The following is a 22,851-nucleotide window of genomic DNA, read 5'->3' on the forward strand; positions in this document are numbered from 1 at the left end:
ATTTCTTTAGTCCCCCTGCCCCCCAAAAGTATCTTATTCATAAACATTACAATTTCCTTCTTGTTTTTTAGAATGTGTGTATCAGACTTTACATTAGGCAAATTCCCAGTAATTATCTAATCAAGTCAGAAAAGTAGGTCATCAGCTGAGGCTTTGCACATATTCTCTTGTTCACATGTTGGGTGTGACTCTTCAGATTGGTCCAAGTGCCACTCTCACCTGACCAAAGGTGCTCCGTGGGAGAGGGCGTGGCACAGAGGTACTATGGCCATCACTTGGGCTGAGAGAACAACTTCTGGATCCAGGACTTTGGGTTGTAAGTAAATAGAGGACTTTAGTATAAGTGTTACTGGGCATCTCAAAGAATTAAAAGCAAAGGGAAATGTTAACTTCAAGAAGGGTCAAGGCTTAAAGAGATCCTGACAGCAGGATCACACTCAGGGTACCAGCACTTTTCTCCCTCTTGATTCTGTGTTTCCCTGAATGATGGCTGCCTTCTTTCTTTCTTTTCTTTTTTTTTTTTTTTTTTTGTCTTTTTGCCATTTCTTGGGCCACTCCCGTGGCATATGGAGGTTCCCAGGCTAGGGGTCGAATCAGAGCTGTAGCCTCCAGCCTACGCCAGAGCCACAGCAACACAGGATCTGAGCCGCGTCTGCGACCTACTCACAGCTCACGGCAACACCAGATCCTTAACCCACTCAGCAAGGCCAGGGATCGAACCCACAACCTCATGGTTCCTAGTCAGATTCGCTAACCACTGAGCCACAACGGGAACTCCTGCCTTTCTTATCACTGCAGACTGACTTTCTCTGAATGACAGAAAATATGACTGTTGTTGATATTCTACTTTATATCTTAGAGTTTCAACCACCTAGAGCAGGCTGGACCTTTTCAGTTCCAATTCCAAAATCTTGGAGAAAAACTGCAAGGTCTAGCTTGGATCGGATTAACTGGGGCAAAGACACAGAATACCATTTGGATCCATTTGGTGAGATGCCCAATCCACCCTGCCTCCAAGACGTATATTATTGTACTAATATGTTGGTTCCAGTGGTTTAAAAAAATTAGACGGGGCAATTCTCAACAGAAGAGATTCCAGCCTGACTATTCCGTAGAGGCTGCCGTTGAATGAATACACTGTAAAAATAATGCAAGGAAGTAGGTAGTTCTAACTTCCCATTTGTTACCAAATGCTGTCTGTAGTCCTTGGGAATTTCTCTTTAAAGCTGTTCTTTCACCATTAGAGAGTTCGGGATGGGGGAGCCAGAGTGGGAGGGGGACTGATTGCACATTAAAGGAGCAGAGCAGAGAGAGGAGAGAAAGAGGGCACATCCAGGAAGCATCGCCAACATGAACCAGAGGGCTCTGGACCTCCCAGATCTTTCAGATTAAATCCTTATGGTTCTCCCAGCTGCCTCTTTTCCCTCCTGCCTTACACCTCTTTTTAAATATTTTCTCTCATCATTTTAAAAATGAAGACCGTCTGTGTTTTTTATAAGACTTCTGTCCTCCTCCAGAGAAGCAGTCCTTCACTTTAGGCAAAAGTTTGAAGCAATGCAGCATCTTGAGGAAAGTGCTTGTCTGTGTCCTCTTATTCCTTTTCTTAGAATAACCAAATCCGAGAGTTGGAGTAAACCAACCTTGAGGACCATCAAGTCCTTCCATTGCTGTGTCCATCCATCTCTGGCGTCCATGATGCGTGGTCACTCACCCAGACTGCTTGATCGCGTACCAAGGGGAACTCTCCACTTTTCAAGAGAGCCCATTCTATCTTTAGATAGTTCTGACTATTAGAAGTACTTCCTTATATTAAGCTCCTACTAAGATAAAAATGTGTCTTTCCTTTTTCTTCCACCTGTACAGTCCTAGTTCTACGACCTGGAAACAAACAGAAAAATCTAATCTCTTTCCTACATGCTTCATTTTAAAAAAATCCATCATGTTCATCATATTTCTCCCTAAGATCTTTCTTCTTCAGGCTGAGCAATTATTTGTCCTATATCTGTTCTCCATTTTGTGGGATTTCAAGGACCTCTATTAACTGAGACACTCTGTTCTAAAAGCTTTACTTACTCAAATGTTCTTCTTCATTTCCCCCTCTATAACCAGAGTCTTCCAGATGTGAAAAAATTAGCACGAAAGGAACAGAACTAAGTATGTCTTTCATTATAAATATAAGAACTTCTATTCAGGAAAATAACATACTATCTTTTAGGAAAAATAAATCTATGCTTAGTTGCTTTCATGCTGGAAATCATACAATAATTAATTTATAATAAATTTAGGAGTTCCCATTGTGGCTCAGTGGGAACAGATCCGACTAGTGTCCATTAGGGTGTGGGTTTGATCCCTGGTCTCACTCAGTGGGTTAAGGATCTGGTATTTCCATGAGCTGTGATGTAGGTCACTGATGTGGCTCAGATCCCACATTGCTGTGGCTGTGGCATAGGTTGCAGCTGTAACTCCAATTTGACCCCTAGCCTGGGAACTTCCATATGTCACAGATGCGGCCCTAAAAAGAAAAAAAAATTAATTTATAATAAATTTATGATAAAAAGTATTTAATTTTTACAAGTGAACTTCAGGAATCAATAGCTGGCATTAGAATGGAAAGGAGGTAGGGGAAATTCTTGTATTCCCATAGTTCTTCAAATCATATGTCTGCTTTACTTCCTATTAACAAATGCTAGCACTATCCATTAAGTCAGAAATAATGGACAGAGTAAGCCCAGATCAGGGGATCATTTGATTCCTCTCCCTCTCTTCATGAAATCCTTAAGCTTTTTTTTTTTTTTTTTTTTTGCTCTTTAGGGCCTCAGTTGCAGCATGTGGAAGTTCTCAGGCTAGGGATTGAATTGGAGCTATAGCTGCTAGCCTACACCACCGCCACAACAAAACACCAGATCTGAGCTGAGTCTGTGACCTATATCACAGCTCATGGCAATGCCAGATCCTTAAGCCACTGAGTGAGGCCAGGGGTCGAACTTGTGTCTTCGTGGATTCTAGTCCATGAATTCTAGCTTGGTTTCTTCTGTGCCACAATGGGAATTCCCGAAATCCACAAGCTTAACAAATATTTGTGTCCTGGTTATATGCGTGTGCATGCGCACGCACGCACACACACACACACACACACACACACACACACACACGACTCTGGGTTAAGCACTATAATGCACACCCAGCCCTCAAAGAGCTAGCAGTTTAGAAGCTGTACAAGTCTTTTGCTCTCTTCACTGAAGGGTAGTGTGTAAACCACTGAATTCAGAAAGAGCAGGAGGTCACCATATTTGATTGGGTAGCACAGCAAGTTAGTCTAAATAATCTTTTAGTTTTCTTGTTCCAGAAGCACAGCTAGAAGCAGAAGCCAGCTTCAGTGAGCTGGAGTGAAGCTTGAGGGGCCAATCAGCCTTCTCTAGGATATTAAATGGATATCCTAAACTAAGGACATGTTGAATCCTGCCTTTGTCTGTAACCACTTATGGGCTCATCAGGAAAACTGATTATTAGAAAATAATGCAGAATGTTATTTTCTGTTGAAGAGAGGTTTAAATGAGGGTTTTAGGTTTAAATGACGGTATTGCTATACATATAGAAAGATTCCAGGGCAGAAATATTTAAAATTTGAATCTTAAAATCTAATGAGACATAAATGGTGACTTTTTATAAAACTTATCATAAACACATGGCACTCGTTCTGTTTTTTTCCTAAAAATTCCTGATATGTGACCACGTGTCCCTCAATATTGACAATAATAGCTGTCCCATGCCCTGTGAGGTTGTATATCAGCAAGGGAGCTTGAAATTTCATCTGTCAACATATGTTCCTATAATTAGCTCTCCTTAACCTTCTTCCTTCTCCATCAAGGAAGTTATAAAAATTATGACTAATTCAGCGAGTTCCCATGTGGCTCAAAGGAAACGAATCTGACTAGGATCCCTGAGGACGCAGGTTCTATCCCTGGCTCAGTGGGTTAGGGATCCAACGTTGCCGTGAGCTGTGGTGTCGGTCAGAGACACGGCTCGGATCTGACATTGCTGTGGCTGTGGCATAGGCTGGCAGCTGCAGCTCAGATTCGACCCCTAGCCTGGGAACGTCTATGTGCCTCAGGGCAACCCTAAAAAGATTTTAAAAAATTATGACTAATACAGGACAGGGCTGGGAGCCCTAGTTCCACAGTCATAGAGTTTGTTAATTCCACCGTGTTAGTAAAGCTAAAATTGAGAATTTCACCACCCATTAGCCTCAGCACTTTCAAATCTAGTGGGCTCAGGTGTAGCCCTAGCCTCACTTGGTCACCACAGGGAGGATATGCAAGACGGTAGACTACTTGAGGCTACCAACCACACAACTGAGAAAATCAGTCCAGAATTTTTTAGATTAAGGAGGGGTTGACTTTATCTTTAAGGTACGACTTGTGATTTTGTTTAGCAACTTACTTAAGGGGTTCAGTCTCAGTATCACTTATTCTTCTTCTGAGTCTCATAGTGCTATTAATGTAGAATTCATAATCTCTCCACTTTAAAACAAAGGAAGACTTTGTGATAGATGTGCTACATTGAATAATTGGGAATACCTTAAGATTAGTTGCTTTGTCCATAAACAAAGGCAGAATTACCTGTTTTCCTAATTCCCTTACTGATTTAAAATCTTTTTATTTCCCTAATAGGTTGTTTGGTTTTTACAAGGGAATTCTACCACCCATCTTGGCTGAAACACCAAAAAGAGCAGTGAAGGTAAATGCCATGTGCCTTCCCACTGAGTGAACAGTGACTGTAGTATGAGCTTCAGTATCAACACATCCCACAGCAATATGGGACATAGATGGGAATTAAATATAGAACACTAATTCTTTTTTTTTTTTTTTTGTCTTTTTAGGACCACACCCATGGCATATGGAAGTTCCCAGGCTGGGGGTCTAATTGGAGTTGCAGCGGTCAGCCTACACCACAGCCAGATCTGAGCCGCATCTGTGAACTCTGCTGCAGCTTGCAGCAATGCCAGGTCATTAACCTGATGAGTGAAGCCAGGGATCAAACCTGCATCCTCATGGATGGTAGTTGGGTTCTTAACCTGCTGGGTCACAGTGGGAACTCTCTAACATTTTAATGCAGAAATTAAAACATAATTTGTATTATAGTTAGACTTGGTCTCTCAAATATTGGCGTATTGGTTTGTGAATTTTTTTTTCCAGAAAAAAGCATTTCCTTCTAATGGGGAAATTACACAGAAAGCACAGCAATGGGGTTCCCTGGTGGCCCAACTGTTAAAGATCCAGCATTGTCACTGCTGTGGCTCAGGTTGCTGCTGTGGTGCGGGTTTGATCTCTGGCTTGGAAAAGTCTGCATGCCGTGGACGCAGCCAAAACAAACAAGCAAACAAGCAAACAAACAAACAAACAGCACAGTGGTGAATGAAATTAATGTAATCAAACCACAGCAGCCACAAAAGAGCTTGGGCTTTTTCTCAAGGCAATTCATTAAATTGCTTTTGGAGCAATAATTATTAAAGTAAGAGAGAAGGAAAGGAGGGGAGAGAAGTGAGGTAGAAAAACCTTTCTCCCTAAATCATGCTCATTTTATGAACAGAGCATATGGTTCTCTTTGTGTATGATTCTCAAAGAACACATTTCTTTGGTGTGCTAACTTCATTTCCCCCTGGTCTCCTCTGTTAAAATTCTCTATTCTGGTTTTTACGGAATAATTACTTCCACTACGCTGACTTCCATTCTTGAACCACATAACTCTGGAGGTTTAGATACTACATGCTGGTTCAGAGAGATCTAGTGGAACCTCCTGGGGAGAAAGAACTAAATGTGATCATGCTTTCAGAAGCCTGATCATGGTGACTCTAATTGGCATTGCCCCCCTCTCCCACACCACTGACATCACCAAATACGGCTTTGTCTTCTCATAGTAAGGATAACATATACTTAGACTGAAAGGCTTCCTTTGCAGCTGCTGGCATAAGGCTTTTTTTTTTTTCCACACACATTACTCAATTTGCATTCCCAGTATTCCTGAAAAGTAAGAAAAAGCCGCTTGTATACTTTTTATCAGTAAATTAAGAGGATGACTGGGTTAAAAATTATGATTAAAAAACCTAACATATATACACAGACACCGAACTTTTACATTGTGTCAAAATGGAAATTTAATGGGATTTGATTCAGCTCTAGAATTCAGGAAACAAATCTTTAAAACATGCTTTCTCTATAAATTCATCCTCTTCATTGCCACAGTTTTTGTGACTTTATATTATTACTTCAATACAACTTTCATTATAAAGATCTGAATCGCAGTGGAGAATCTGGAAAAAGTTCACCAAAGTACACAAGAGAGCTGAATTGAATTATGAAATGGCTTCACTTGATAAAAGATTGCCCAAGTAAACAAACAGAGCAGGGTTCCTGTTCAAAAGGAAAGTCACTTTGTCTCCATGGAATAATATATTCATTTGTTCAGAGTTTTACATATATAAATAAAGTAAACTATAATCAGGGTTTTTCCTGGAATATTTTTCCTTAATACTATACATTGGAGACAATTTGAACTTTAAGAGGATTAAGGTTTATCAATGTTGAACAGTCTTTTATGGAAGAAAAAAAAAAAGTTGAGCTGTACAAAATTGAGTTAGTCTCTACTTAGAAAAAGCAATGCTCCCTGCCAGAACAATGGTTAACAGATGAACTTTTGGGCAACTGGATATGGTGTATGAGTCCCAGACATCTTGTTTCAAGTAGATTTTACCTTAAAATTATTGAGACATATGGTAAGTATGTTGGCTTTTTAAGTATAACTTCAAGTTAAGCGTATCTTTGCCAGATGGATAGCACTAGTTTTTCGACACAATTTATGAAAACATTCTTTTTTTATAGATATTTATCTTAGGATTTGTGAGGAAAGTGATCATCTGATTGCAACCATTTCATACATCGTAAACTGCTTCACTATATGTCATCAAAGTTTACTGTGAAAAAATATTCAGAGACCATGGATATACACATATACATGCATATATATGTAAATATGCATATATCTTTGTGGTCTCTGAATATCGTATATATGATATCACTCATATATATGTATATATGGAGAGAGACATTGTATGGAAACATTTTTTTCTGTACTTTTTTCTTTGAAATGAGATTCATCATTAAAATAATAAAACTCATTGATGCAAAAAAGCAAACAAACAAACGTCCCCTTTCACAAATGAAGACAGAATTTTTATCGCAGTTAGTAAAAGGAAATGAAATACTTCAAAAGAGACCAGCTGATTGCTTAGAGATGGCAGGCGCCACATACCAGGTTCCAGGGTCTAGTCCTGAGCTTCACAGGTCCAGAAACACCATTTTTCTGTGGTCAGGCTCTCAAGGACAGTTTAATGCTAACCACACTCAAGAGAGGTTATAAATTGCTGTTTGTTCACCACCATATCCTTATGTTTATCACAGTGTCTACACATAGTACATGTTCAATGGATATTAGATGAATAAATGAAACATATATAAAGAGAAACAGAAACAAAATTTATGACTCTATAACAGGATACATTCCTGTCCTGTTCCCCCAAATTCCCACATCTACTATTCAGAGTTTTCGAAAGGCCATGACTCCTGTTTCCAGCCAAGATGAAGTCACAGGGACCAGATTTACTCTCCTGCCTCAAACAGTGAAAACAGAAAATGAACAAAATATACAACACCACAATTTTCAAGACACTAGACATGAGACAAGGAAGGAGATTCATACCTGAGAGATGAGAAGCAAATGAGATGAGCCCTCTAGACTGCCACAGCTCACTGCCTTGAGAAAGTTTCCAGCCCAGGGGCATGCCCGAGAAATCCAGCAGACACCCTCAGCCAGCTCCCTGGGTTGGAAAGGAGCTGAGAGTCCAGGGAGGGCAAGGCAGCTGCAGTTCATAGGACAGAGCTCCAGGGAGAGAGCTGCACAGAGGGACTCCTAAGATCTGCAAAGGGACAGGACGCCTCAAGTATCCAGCTGACCAGTGCACACATGCGGAAACTAGCAAGGCCTGGAAAGAGCTGTCAGAGGATTTGAGGGAACAGCTCTGGGCAGTCACACAAACTGGGATTAGTGCCTGTTCCCACCAGGCAAACTGGGAGGCCTCAAAAGGTGTGGGGTTTTGAGAGGGGGACCCGGAAGAGGTTTGCCTCTGTGGTGGGGATGGTTAGTCTAGTCTGAGCACTGCTTGGATCCTGCTTGTTAAAAGTAAGGATTAAATGGATCAAACTCTTGCCATGTAATTAAACTGCACCCCAGAACAACAGATCTGGGAGGTCAGGTTAGATTAGACTGCTTAGTGAACGTGGATGAAAGCAAAAGGAAAAGTGCTATCTGCAGGGCTGGGCACCCAGGAAGACTGTACCCGCTTCACCTGCCCAGACCCAATATGATACCTCTCCAGGGACCTCACAGCCTGCCCTCCAGGTCCAGACCCTCTCCCTGGGATAAATCCAGCCAGACTACCAAATTCTAGATTTCAGTATATAGTTTATATGTAACGTACTAATTTGTATTGCAGATTTTATACTCAAGGTTCCCAGAACCTTGATTATGAATGTTTTCAAAACTCTTTAGTCACTCATTTGCGTGACTTTGGGTAGGTAACATTATTACATCTTGACCCTCCTAATTTCATCCTTAGAGTATTACCCTATGTCTTATATGAAAGGGTACTTTTATCACATCTGTACACTAGCTAATGTTGTACATAAGAAATTATTAAGAAATATCATGAGGGCGGTAAAAGAGTAGTGTCATATAGAAAAGAATTAAAGTAATAGCTAATCTACTCGTTCTTTAAGAATATACTTCTGGAGTTCCTTAGTGGCTCAGCAGGTTGTGTTGTCACTGCTGTGAGTGGTTACTGCTGTGGTGCAAGTTCAATCCCTAACCAGGAACTTCCACATGCTGCAGGTGCAGCCAAAAAAAAAAAAAAAAAAAAAAGAATATACTGCTGGTATAATGTCTTCTCTTTACAGGAGACACCCAATAAGTGTTTGTTGAATAAATGAATATTTTAGTTAATATTGGTTTCAAACTATAATGACATTACATTGTTTTACTATTGTTGAAAATCCATTTTATTTTATTTCATTTTATTTCTTTATTTATGTATTTATTTTGGTTCTTTTTGCCTTTTCTAGGGCCGCTTCTGCGGCATATGGAGGTTCCCAGGCTAGGGATCGGATCAGAACTGTAGCCACTGGCCTACACCAGAGCCACAGCAACGCGGGATCCGAGCCGCGTCCGCAACCTACACCACAGCTCACGGCAATGCCGGATCCTTAACCCACTGAGCAAGGCCAAGGATCAAACACGCAACCTCATGGTTCCTAGTCGGGTTTGTTAACCACTGCACCACGACAGGAACTCCATGAAAATCCATTTTAAAAGACTTTCGCTTTTCCTTTCTTGAGATACTGTTTTATTTAACATTCAGTAAATTAGGCTATGGTTGCAAAGGTAGAAATTAAAACAAGATTTCTTTTTTAGTTTAAAGCACTATTTGCATATGAGAATATGGGATATATATTGTTCATTGCTTTTGAATTTAGAACATTAGCAATTTATCATTGGCCTACAAGGCTTCTTTATTCCCAGGAACCCGAATCACTTTATCCTAATCATTCACTAAAATCTTCCAGCCAGACTGCTGATGAGTACTAACCAGCAAGTGGTAGTTGGATTGTTTAACAGTTTCAGAGAGAGGGAAAGGAGAAGCCTAGCTTTGCCCCAAAATGTAGACTTGGAATTCCCTGTGAGAATGCTTAGAGGGACAGGTCAAGTCCATGTCCTCAGACTTCTCCTTTGAAATCCTAGTTTGTTCTTTAATTCCCTGTCATGACAGAAAATCAGAAAGGAAAGAAATGCATCCTCACACTGGAAGGGAACAAGCTAGTGAGACTTTCTGTGAGGTCCATCATCTCGAGAACTCTCCTGAACCCACATGGACCCCTTAGGGCAGTGTTTCCAAACTGTGGGTCATGACCTGTGAGTCCTAAAATCAATTTAGTGGGTCACTAGATATAGATGTAGTGGATCCACTAGATATAGTGGATCACCAGAAGATTTTTTGATAAAATAGAATAGACACAGAATGCATTACACATAGAGAAGGGGTAAATATTTTTTATAGCAGTGTTTTATTTCAGTTGTAAATATGAACAGGTACTGCCTGTGTGTGTGCACCTATATTGGGTATATTTTTTTTTTTGTAGATTGTGGTCAGAAAACTTTGAAATATTCTGCTTTAAGGGACTGAGCTTCCAGGGTCAAGAAAGGCAAGAAGACCTCCGAAGCAAGAAAACTCTAGCACAGAGAATCTCTTCCCAAACTAGTAACAATCATGGCTCAGCAGTGAGCAGTACAATATAGTGGCTAAGAGCTACCCAGGCCTATGTGGATGTTCACAGGCTAGGGGAATGCCACAGCGGGAACTCCTGTTACCTGATGATGTTGTATTTATTAAATGTAGTAGCACGTGCAAAGCCTTCGCATGTTTCCCAGACCACAGCAGGCTCTCATGTATGATACATATAACTACGGGATCTCTGGTTCCTTTAATAACCAAAAATGAAGAAAGGAAATGGAAACCAAGATTTTCTGAAAGTCTCCTATGTGCCAGGGATGCCAGGAAATCTTACTCAAGCTCTCTTATTTAAGGACTACTCTAGAAGCTAAGTTTTTTGTTTTAGGTCACAAAACCTATATTTTAGGTCATAACATCAAACTACGCCTTCATAGCTAATTAAAATAGCTGGGAATCAGACCTAGGATTGCTCACAGCAAAATCCACTGAAGGAAGGAAGTTCCCAGTTGTGGCTCAGCAGAAACAAATCCAACTAGTATCCATGAGGATGTGGATCTGATCCCTGGCCCTACTCAGTGTGTTGCTGTGAGCTGTGGTGTAAGTCACAGACACGGCTCAGATCTGGCCTTGCTGTTGCTGTGGCTGTGGCTGTGGTGCAGGCTGGCAGCTGTAAGCTCTGATTCGACCCTAGCCTGAGAACTTTCGTTTGCCACCAGTGCAGCATTTAAAAAAAAAAAAAATCCACGCAAGGCGATTATCAAAGAATAGTGATGATGGTGACCATGAAAAAGAAGAAAAAATAAGTTATTTTTTAAACCTAAGACTATAACTCTTTTTCTTTTAATGGCTTCTAGTGCATGTCTCATCAAAACCATGGTGGCTCCCCGTGGTATTATTTGAACACCAGGGTAGTTTCAGGGTTATCACCATCCACTAGAATGTTAGACCAAGAAAGCAGGATTTCCCTTGTTTACTGTTGCATCCCCAGTGCATAGAACGTAGGAGGCATGGAGTTCCTGTTGTGGCTCAGTGGGTTAAAAACCCAATGTAGTATCCATGAAGATGCAGGTCCCATCCCTGGCCTCGTACATTGGGTTAAGGATCTGGCATTGCCACAAGCTGTGGCATAGGTCACAGATGTGGCTTGGATCCCACTTTGCTATGGCTGTGGCATAGGCCTGCAGCTGCAGCTCCGATTCAACCCCTAGCCTGGGGAACTTCCATATGCTGCAGGTACAGACTTAAAAAGAAAAAAAAAAAAAAAAAAGAAGAAGAACATAAGAGGCATCCAATAAATATTTGTTAAATGAGTGAATGAATGAATTCCTGTTCTACAGAAGTCTACATCTATAGTTGATCTAAAGGACCAGAGCACAAAAATAGCTCCTGAGTCTTTAAAAAAGAATCAACCCATCTGGTGCTATAATGACTCTTAAGCTGCCCAAAGACTCATTAGAGATATGTAGTCATGGAACTACCTCTTTCTAACAACAGAATATTATCTGGCCTGCAAACTTATGTTTTTTTCTTGCCCCATTGTGCTGAGTTATAGAGTAATAGAGTAGAAGAGACATTTAGGACCATAAAATACCCAGGCCATTTCTGAGGGCTTGAGAAAAAGGCCCTAGCAGGAGCTAAGAATTAAAAAAAAAAAAAAAAAAGTGCCCATTGTGGCTCAGAGGTTAACAAACCTGCCTAGCGTCCATGAGGACAAGGGTTCAATCCCTGGCCTCACTCAGTGGGTTAAGGATCTGACGTTGCCATGAGCTGTGGTGCAGGTCGCAGACGTGACTTGGATCTAGCATTGCTATGGCTGGGGTGTAGGCTGGTGGCTACAGCTCCGATTGGACCCCTAGCTTGGGAACCTCCATATGCTATGGGTGAGGCCCTAAAAAGACAAAAAGTAAAATAAAATAAAATAATTTTTAAAAGGAACTGAGAGTGTGTTTTATCAGTGATATTAGCAGCTATCTAACAGAGTACCCAGGAGCAGAACATTACATTCAACCAGATTGTTGTCCAAAATGTATAATATAGAAAGAGAGGAAGAAAACTTATTTGGAGCATATTATACAAAGTGATTGATTAGATGTGCCTCCATAGCGATCCATTTACAGAGAAAATTATATGCAACATCGTCTACTGAAGGAACCAAGAAAATCTTCGTCATCCTCAGATTTTAAAGGGAGGAATAAGCAGCTGTCTTTCTTCATTCATGTTGAGGACCATCTTACTTTCAGGCATGGGGGGGGACTAGATGTCCTTGTTGAATTTATCATGGCACCTTCATCATCACTGAGCTTTGAGAAATCCCTTGGAGCAGTAGAGATACACAATGATGTCAATGCAAGTTAAAGCTGAGAAGTGGATGTTGTTTACAAGTGGGTGAGAGAACTGGGCATTCCTTGGGAAAGGAGTTCATAGAGAAAACATAGGAGACCCAAGATTTCAGGTCTCTGCGCCTATAATTTTGAATCACTGCCATAAAAAAGAAGTCTATTGATGTCTGAGGAAACTGAAAATGGTCATGGTAAATGGAAGCTATATGGGTCATTTATTGCTATAAAGGATTCCATCAGCTCTTCTGTAGGTTATTATAGCAGCATTTGAAAATGTAAATGTTAAAGTAAGATTCAAGAGAAGTTACCGAGATCAGATTAAAAACTGTGTTTGACGGTTTATCATTTTTCAAAATGCAAGGTAATATAGTGATTAACTAAAGAAATTTGAGTCAATTAAAGGGTTTGTGGCAGGAAATTGTTATAAATCTCTGGGTTTGGTTTTGTTTCACAGTTTTTCACCTTTGAGCAGTACAAGAACTTGCTAGGATATGTGTCACTGTCACCAGCACTGGTAAGTGAGAGTATTTATTATTCTTAAGTGTGTGTGTTATTTCATAAACTAAAATCTGGAAACAAAAACCCCTTTGAGTCCCCAAGCCCAGTTACTAAAATATGAATTCGAGTTATTCAATGTTCAGCTGCTTGTTGAAAGCCATCTTCCTAATAACTCACAATTTGGCTATTTTATTGCTCCCAGTGATGAATTTATGATAATAATGATATGTGTAGAAAGGCCCATATGAGATATGGTCAAGAATATAAAATAAAGAGTACATTTGTCAAAGACTCTTTTAAAGCCAAAACATGTGTGTGTTTACGTACATACTGCACATATCTATTTATGTGAAAGTCCGTGTACCTAAAATTATTTCCTAACAGGTCACTTTTCCAGCTTTTTCTCAGGCAAAAGTATAGGACTTTTGAATATAAGAATCAAGTACATATAGGATTTCAGATTATTTTGTGATCAGATGAAGATGGAGGAGCCTTTTATCGTCTGGGAGAAGAGTGATCTTACAGTGACATATCTCAACTGTTACATGAAAAGCTTTTGATGATTTGAACATTTGCAGATGCCACTCCTTTCCTTTTTGGTAATTTTGCTGATTTTCCCAAAATAAATTAAATTTAACCAAATAGGTTCTACCAGTATGTGTGCAGCAAAGCCCCAGAGAGAGCAAATGCACTAATTTCTCCCTCAAAATCTGCAAAATAAAATGAAACAAAACTATATCTGTATTGGTGCCCCAATTGGCAATGTGCCTTGCAGCCTCTAGGAAAATCCCCTCGTTTGCCTGCTGGAACACACCTCAGAACTCAGTCGGGGGGTGGGTAGCATTTTGAGCTTCAACTCTTTAATTACTTTACTTAATTACCTTCTCATTAAGAAGAAATATCTGCTATTTTAAAAGTCATACATTCTCCCTTTCTAGGGAGAAACCTAATAGTGTCACTTTGTGTTATGACAAAGAAACTGCTGGTCCAGCCACCTGCTTAAACCAGGGGGCTGTGAGGTAGCCTCACATGGAAGGAGAAGGTAGCATGAGTCCTAAAATGGGCTGAGTTTTTTTTAATTCCTTCCCTGACTATCTCCCTTTACTTTGAAAACATCTTATTAAAAAGAGGATTAAAAACTTCCTAGCAAAGGACAATAAAATATGGTCTCCAGAGGGCCAGCTGGCTGTTCCTGTGTCGAGCATTGATACATGTGAGAGACTGCCATTCTTTCTTGAGTGTTAAACGCAAAAGCCTTTGGCCACTCCAGTTCCTCTGACTGAATTTGTGCAAACTGTATACAGTTTTTCTCTTTTCTTGAACTCATTTATTCCAGTTTCTTTTTGATACAGCTAGACACTTAAACAGCCCTTAAATGTCCCCTGGTGCTCTCACATGAAAAGCCTGGAAGACTGGGAACCGGACGGTTACTGCTGAGTCCCTGGAACAATCTGAGTAACATGATCTGCTGATAGCTGATCAATTCTTTTGACAAAGGACTGCTGAACACTAGTTCTGACAGCAAATGTAGCTGAATTTTATAGAAGAACAAAAAAATGAATTACTTGGAAGATTGCATATAGTAATAAAACCTGGACATCTGGATTTTAGCTTTTTCAGTCAGAAGAGTTTGGGACTAGCATTTTTTTTTTTTTTTTTTTTTTGGCTTCCATGATGGAAGTCTGAGATAAATGAATGAAATACTTGGTCCGTTACCCTGTTTAAAATTGTGATGAACGAGCAGGAAAGGAAAACATCATTAGTTATTCCTTCTCTCCTAGAGTGTATATAATCCCATTCTTCCTCTCCATTTAAATGGGCGACAATAACAATGGGTTTTGTACAGCACTTTACAAAGGGCTTTTGCATGTTATGTTGACCCTCCTAATACCCTTATAACTGCAAAGATTAGGTATTAGTATCTCCATTTTACAAACGAGAAGACTGTGGCTTATAAAAGATTCAGTGATTTAAACACAGAGCTGCAGCTAACACACATGGTGTTTTCCTGTGGTGTATGAGAAGGTGCCCCTTTTTCATGTGGCTGATGCCTCTCCAGGACTCCAGCCTGGCAAGTAGGATGCAAGCTGATTTCAGCCCCCACATGTACCTTTGTGCCCAAACTGTTGTACATGGCAGCTCTGGTCACACAGCCAAAAAAGCCACAGAACCAGAACCTAAGCACAGACCTCCTGGCTCTGGATCCTGCTCTGGTTACATCTTGCCTCGGTTGTAGAACATTGCCTTTCTCTCTCTTCTCTTTTAGTCTCCTACTCTGAGGTAATGAGAGACTCCTAATAAGAGCTTCTGTTCTTTATTCTTCATTGGCTCTTTTCTTCTCTTAGTTGTATGTAGTACTGTCTCTTCTCTGGGAATTAGAGCTTCAGCACTAAAGACGTATTTTTCCAAGCATCTGTTTTGAAGACTTGAGGCTCTTTTTCAGTTTGTTTTTCCTGCTGTGTGTGTGTGTGTTAATACTCGTGGTTATTTTTGATACAAAATTTCTGAAAAACCCTTAAGCATTCTACTTAGAGGAAAATTCTAGAAAGTTCTTTTCTATTGTAGATGTTCTTAACAGATAGCAAATAAGAACCTGACATACAGCTACCTTCTGATAAATGTTCTAGATCTTAATTTGAACTCTTCAAAACAACCTAGCTATTTCTTTTTTCTTTTTGTCTTTTTGTCTTTTCTAGGGCTGCACCCGAGGCATATGGAGGTTCCCAGGATAGGGGTCCAATGAGAGCTATAGCCACCAGCCTACACCAGAGCCACAGCAATGTGGGATCTGAGCCACTTCTGCGACCTACACCACAGTTCACAGCAACGCCAGATCCTTAACCCACTGAGTGAGGCCAGGGATTGAACCTACAACCTCATAGTTCCTAATTGGATTCCTTAACCACTGAGCCACGACAGGAACTCCCAACCTAGCTATTTCTGACCTCCGCTTTTATTGCTCAGCTTCAAGGTCTAGAAGAACAAGGCAATTATTCGTTTAAAAAGAAGGGTAAAGGATAAATTTTAAAACATTTTTTGGAGTTCCCACTGTGGCACAGTGGGTTAAGGATCCAGTGTTTCTGCAGCTGTGACCTAGGTCAAAGGGGCAGCTTAGATTTGATCCCTGGCCCAGGACTTCCATATGCCTTGGATGTGGCAAAAAACAAATAAAATAAAAATGATTTTTTTGTTTGTTAATGTCCTAGAATAGTGACTCTAAGAATATGACTACACATTAACTATTTTTAGCTATACTGTTTGGTTACCTGAAATTTAGCTTTTTATTAACACTTTATTTGTGGTTCTGCTCCTTGAATTTTTTTATATGCTCAGTAAATGTACTGAAGTAGATATTTAAAAATGAAGCTCTCCTTTTACAATCAAACTCTCTTTAAGTCATTACATGTGCAGATGTTTTATTATCCACCTTAAGTAAGTAAAACAGCCTTTCTTTTCATTAAAGGAAAAGGTCATTGTTGATGGGGCTTTGACATTTTATTTTGAATTGTTAGGATGTGGTTTGTGGCTTCTTCTTCATGAATTGTCAGCATCTAATCAAGATCTAAAGCTGTTGAGTAATGGTATATGGTGCATTTATATGAGTTCCTCCAGTCTCATTATAACATTCAGCTGCATAGTATAATGAGTAGGCTGCTTAACCCAGTACACATGATAACTTGTTTTAAAGTATTGACTGACTTAATTTTTCTAGACATTTGCCATTGCTGGATTGGGATCTGGACTAACAGAAGCCATTGTGGTCAACCCCTTTGAGGTAGTAAAAGTTGGCTTGCAAGCCAATCGGAACACATTTAAAGAGGTAATCATTTAATGTTTTCCTATTGTTGAGGGAATGTAAAAGATTCTTCTTCAGTGTATAGTATAAAATTATGAACCCAGCTCTTGGCCACTTGTTAAAGCCATAGTAAGTTATTGTTAAGGAAGTAGCATAAGAAAAAGTCCAAATTTTTCTGCAAGGAAAGCGTTAACAGAAATGCACTAAAGTCTGATGGACAAACACATGTTTATACATTTTTAGCTTAGAGTCCTAATGTAATCTATAATGACTTATTTTGAAATGTTTTTTCTAGTTTAGGCAAAACCTCTATTTCACATGTTATTAGAATAGACTGTAGCAAAAACCACTGAGGTGATAATATTATTGTGCTTTAAAAAAAATTATGAAGTCGTTTTTAAAAATTACCTCACTCCTCCCCACTCCCCAGCACTCCCACTCCACCCACTGCAGTCTCCCAAAGATTCTGGTAATCTGTCAAGCTTGTCTTTTGGTTAAATCTGAATGAGCAGGTTACTAAACCTGTCTAGACGTCACCACTTGGACAATGATGGGTCTTGACATTTAATCATTGGAACATGATGTTCCATGAAGACAGCTTCCCTTGGTGTGTGCTGCCTTCACTTCCTTCCAGTTGCCTAATAATTTCAGTTAAACCACCAAGTCCAACTGTTCTAGGTTTATTCTTTTGGGTGCCAAGCACAAGGTTGGAGGGAAAATAAGGAGATTGTCAGTCCAGGTCCTTTCTTAACATTTGCATTTACTTCCACAACTGGGTAGCATGTGGTCTAAATTGGTTTGGAGTATCTGCTGACCTGAATTTCTCTGTAGAAAAGTTCCCCTGCCTACTACTTGAGCAGCTGCTAATGGGTGGATACCCCCCTCCCTCCCACCCCATTTCCTGCCTGCTGATACCGCCTGAGAGCTCCCTGGCACTTCTTGAGCTGGGGTGTGGGAAAGGAGAGGGGGGCCCACTCACCTGTAGATGCCAAGACCTGCTGAGGACAGGGTTGGGCTGCTGCAGCAGATGGTGCCTACCCAGATGAAGTCAGTCCTAATTAAGGGAAATTTTTTTTTTTAATGTTTCAAAAGGTTGTCTTAATTGCAGTGATATATAGCGCTGCAAAAAAAGGTTAAAAATTCCTGTATTTCCCTAGTCTTTGTTTCTGTTTTGCCTTTTCTCTGTGCTTCCTTGAATGATAGTAAAAGATGGTAAGGACTATGAGGGAAAAAAAAGACTTTTCAAAGGTCCTGTCAATTTGGAGCATTTAATTAGGGTTCCTTGGTGGCTCAACTGGTTAAGGATCAGACATTGTCACTGCTGTGACTCAGGTTGCTGTTATGGTGAAGATTAGATCCCTGGCCCAGGAACTTCCACATGCCATAGATGCAGCCCGCCCCTCCCCGCCCCCCAAAAAAAGAACATTTGAGGCAGCTCCCATAGAATCTGCTCAAGAAAAATTTGATTTTTTTAGACTATGAGAATTACCAGCTAGAAGATGTAGAATTCCCCACCTAATGCCCCATTTTACCCATTGGGAAGCTTTCTTGGGGAAGCAAGGAGTAAGCAGAAGAATACATAGGCCTTCAAACTGCATTCCTTTATCAAGACAGCCTGTAAGCCGAGGAACACCATGAAACAGAGCACCAGGGAGCACTCACAGGATTGAAAAATTATCACAGCACCCCTGCTCACGCCTAACGTTCTTTTTCTCTCCTCTGCCCTCAAGGAGGTTCTACACTGAGGCCATGTAAGAACTGCTCATTTTTTGCATGTGCTGAGGCTAGAACATGGTAAACACCCTTCCAGCCCAACACAAGAATGCTGCATGTGCATGTGTTCCTGGTTCCTTTATACGAGTGTGGTCTGTGTAAATTGTTTATGTATATGCAGCCATTTTTCTAAGTGGGGGGATAGGGGAACTTGTTTGGGGTCGTTTCTCTTACAGAAGCCACTGAACTGGATTCATTGTCAGATATTCACTTAGACAAAATAAAAATCTCTTAGAGACATCATAAAATATTTGTCATATTACCTCAGCTAGTCAGAACTTATAAAAGAGGGATCACATAGGTCACACATATCAGCATTTATTTCCAGCAACTATCAGGATTCAGTAGCTGAAAGGAGGTGGCACTTTATAGGCAATATTGATCACATTGGAAAAGAGCGCATTGTCGCCCAACAGAAGGTAACGGGACTATGCTAATTACAAAAAAAAATCTGAAAGAAATGATATAAGAATAGCAAATTTTGAATGGAGTCATTCAAAAATAACTACTGGGGAGGTGGGAGGGAGTGGGGTGAACTGGGAGTTTGGGCTTAGCAGATGTAAACTATTAAATTTAGAATGGATAAGCAGTGAGGTCCTTCTGTATAGCACAGGAAACTATATTCAGTCTCTTGTGATAGAACATGACAGAAGATACTATGAGAAAGAATGTGTGTGCATGTGTATAAAAGAATATATACATACACACACACACACATATGGGTTACTTTGCTGTATAGCAGAAATCGACACAACATTGTAAATCGACTAACTTAAATTTTTTGAAAGATTTGAAAAATAAATAAAAAATAACTACCAGCCATTTTGAGCAAATGCAGCTGTTTCCTATGACTTTTGTCTAGAAAACTCCAAAGCCTCATCCATTGACTAGCATGTCCTTTTATCCCACAAGGGATAGCCTTTTGTTAATCTGTACCTATGTTGAATTAATCCCGATATTAAGTGTGCTCACTTCAGCATTTGTATAGCTAAGAATAGTTATTACTTTCTTCACTCTAAGGCTTCATAGATTGTTAGGAAGTAGGGGAAGGGGGCAGGGATTGGGAGAGAAAAGGAAGAGGAAGAGAAAGGGAGGAAGAAAGGAATTAATTTAATTTCCAGTGCATGTAAAGATTATGCTTCTTTTTTAAGGAAAAAAGTGTTAATTCAAATATAAAAGTAATGTACATTTATCTTCGAAAACACCAAAAAACTATGTATTTCTATATATACGTATGAGTGTACAAATGTACTAAAAATGATCTTGACTCTAGCAGTGCTGTCCAAATATAATGTGTGCCACATTTTCTCTAGTACCTATATGAAAAAGGTAAAGAGAAATGGATGAAGTTAATGTATTTTATTTAACCCATATATTTTGTAACCAATATACAAATTATATATTTTACACTTTTCATACTGAATACTTAAATCTAGTGTGTATTTTATGCTCACAAGCACACTCTAGTTTGAATTAGGACTTTCGAGCATTCCGTAACCACATGTGGGTCCTCATAGGACAGTGTGGGTCTGGAGGGATTCAGACAAACTTCTCACTGTGGTTGCCTCTGGAAAGGAGACTGGAATGGGGAAAAGGAAGATGAGTTTAAAGGAAGGACTTGGTGTAGTTTCATGCTTCACAGGAGAACGTATTCAATATTATCTGTGAACATTTGCTTTCAAAAGTAACACTTGCTCTTTGTAGAAAATTTAGAAGATACAGAGCTGTATAAAGAAAAGCAAGTAACCCCATAGAAATGTCCTAATGCCTCTGCCAGAGGCAAGCCCTCTTCAGAGAGAATCTTTTCAGCTAATCAAAGTGGAATGACATGCTGGCCCATCGTAGGACTCAACCTTGCATAGTTCAGGTTCTAGTACTTCATTTATAGGAGCAGGAATCCTCACTTTTCCTGCTCTGTAATTTCTTAAAAAGTTTAAACCTTATGTGCAAATTACCAAAGAAGATATATAAACAAAGATGCCTAGAACAGGAAGGCAGTTGGTTTGGGGAGAGAAAACCGATCAGTATTTGAGGAGAGATACACCCATCAAGTGCTTTACCATTTCCTAACAGTATGGCCTTGAACAGGTTACCTGCAGTTACCCTCCGTGGTAAAATGATGGTGATCTGCATTACAGCAAAGCATTTCTGTGAAGTAGGCAGAAATACAAGCCCTGCACGGTCATCTAAATTATTGACTGTGTGACAGCCTCCTGATTCCTGCTCTGACCATAACCCCTTTCCTCTTTTGTTAGGGAAGAATAATGGTAATAGCCACAGCAAATGGTTAGTTGAGGTGTGCATATAAAGCTGTCAGTGCAGTCTGTCATGTAGTGATGGTTTAATTAAGTGTTAGTAGTTATTATCACAACCTACTTTTTATGAGAATTTAAATGTGATAATATATGCAAAGGTCTTAACACAGAACCTGGTACATGATAGGCACTCAATCAGTGGTAACTATTTGTAGATGCAAATTGATCTTATAAATTCTTCAGGGTAACTAAAGACATTTATCTTGAGATATTGCCCCAATTAATATCAGTCACAGCTAACTCCAGTTGTGGACTCAAAAACAGCTTACTGAGCGATGGTTCCCCTTGGGTCACTCCCAGCTGCCAACACAATCCCTTCAACTTGAATCCCTTATCACGGCTTAAGGGCTTAAGGGCAGCATAGTTACAGTGCCTGTTGACAAGTTCTTTAAACTCAGGTGCAGATCTGCTTTCATAAACAGTAGTAGTTGGATAACTGTTTGCTGTAAATAACTTGCATATAGCAGCAGCAGTTCGAGAGGAAACTTAAAAAAAAAAAAAAAATTAAGCCACTTTGGGAGGAGTTCTACCACAATCAAGATGTTCTTCTTGCAGAATAGTCATGTAAAGTGGATTCTTGAGCAAGCTTTCCTGGTCACTTCATCTGGAGGTTGTGAACTAAGCTCATTTTCAGCCTTTCCAGTCAGTTGCAGCCAGCAGCTGTGGTGAAGCACTAACTGGATGGGCTGCATGCAGAATGGTCAAACGGCCTGACCACATCTTCGCAAAAAGCAGAGCAGTTTCCCCAGAGGCTTACTTTGCGGGGAGATAACACTTGCTGTTCTGCCAATAGTGTGAGTCTCTCAGGCCCAGGGTGTGCCGCCCAGCCTTTCTGCCTTCCTGCCTTAGAAGTGAACCACCATAGATTCCTACACAGTAATGGTGAATTTTCCTATTTCATCAGCCTGAGGAGGTGAGTCAGCATGACCCTTGAGACTGGAAAATTTCCCAAGAAGTCGTCTGCGGTAGAGGATAGCCTAGGGTGACAGTGGTCAGTGCTACTCTAAGTATTACACTTAAAGTCTTGCAGGCAACGGTAGAGTGATAAAGGTGGAGCCAAAGGACAGCCATGGTCCCGGGTGAGCACAGCATGGTCTAGAAGGTGGCTGTGGGAAGCAAGTAGATGTCTGCTTGGCCCTGTGGGGAGAGCATGGCTGGCAAAGGGCCAGAATCAGGCCCCTCTAGCTGGGGTCCAAGGGCTGAGAGCAGACGCTGAGTGTGCTGTGTTCTTGGAGCCCTTGGTGAAATTCCTGACAGGATTTCCCAGGAATGGCAGGTACCCTGCTGGCTGCAGCAGCTGCCTGTGTTCTCACGTCTGTGGTCTAGGGCTGCTGATTCTCTAGCCAGTCAAAAGTATGTTACCCATAAAATATGCCTTCCCACCCAGTTAGCCTTAAACCAGTCTGGAAATGTTATGGAAATTGTGGTTAATTTGGTTCCTGATACCTCCCTCATACCCTTCCAGCTTCTGTATAATGTATTTCAATAGGTGTGCTTGACTTGACTCCACTTTTGAAATTACCACCATATCAGTCAAAGGCTATAATCCCTGCCACACTTCCTCTAATTCCAATACCAGAATCTTGGCCAGCATCTTAAAATTCACAGCGAATAAAGAAAACCGGTCTCTAATTTAAATATGCTTGACCTTCTGTGGGGAGCAAAGTAATCACAGCTTTGTCATGCTCTGGTTTGGTTCAGTGGGTGTAAAAACATGTTCAGATAAAATCGGGATAGACCCAAATTTCCCCCCGTCCTTCAAACTAAACCCAAGTAAAGTGTTGTTCTGGT

At 40.3% G+C, this 22,851-nt stretch overlaps 1 protein-coding gene across 14 annotated transcripts in view; it reads left to right on the forward strand.

Annotated features, from left to right (window-relative positions):
- The window catches only part of SLC25A21 (solute carrier family 25 member 21), a 513,478-nt gene that overhangs the window by 453,153 nt on the left and 37,474 nt on the right, over window positions 1-22,851 (forward strand). For 12 of the 14 annotated variants that reach the window (XM_084968940.1, XM_021099142.2, XM_084968942.1 and 9 more), the window contains 3 exons: window positions 4,671-4,737; window positions 13,133-13,192; window positions 16,889-16,996. In XM_084968940.1, coding sequence (XP_084825066.1) covers window positions 4,671-4,737; window positions 13,133-13,192; window positions 16,889-16,996 — 235 coding nt within the window. Of the gene's footprint in view, window positions 1-4,670; window positions 4,738-13,132; window positions 13,193-16,888; window positions 16,997-18,702; window positions 18,724-22,851 lie in introns of all 14 variants that reach the window. The other 2 variants (XR_014810647.1, XM_084968943.1) reach the window with 2 other exon arrangements.

Source organism: Sus scrofa, chromosome 7 (genome assembly GCF_054392235.1).
Source record: "Sus scrofa isolate SSC_HxYL_T2T_F1_AM1 chromosome 7, Sscrofa_HxYL_maternal_Yorkshire_Landrace_v2.0, whole genome shotgun sequence".
Lineage (NCBI taxonomy): Eukaryota > Metazoa > Chordata > Mammalia > Artiodactyla > Suidae > Sus > Sus scrofa.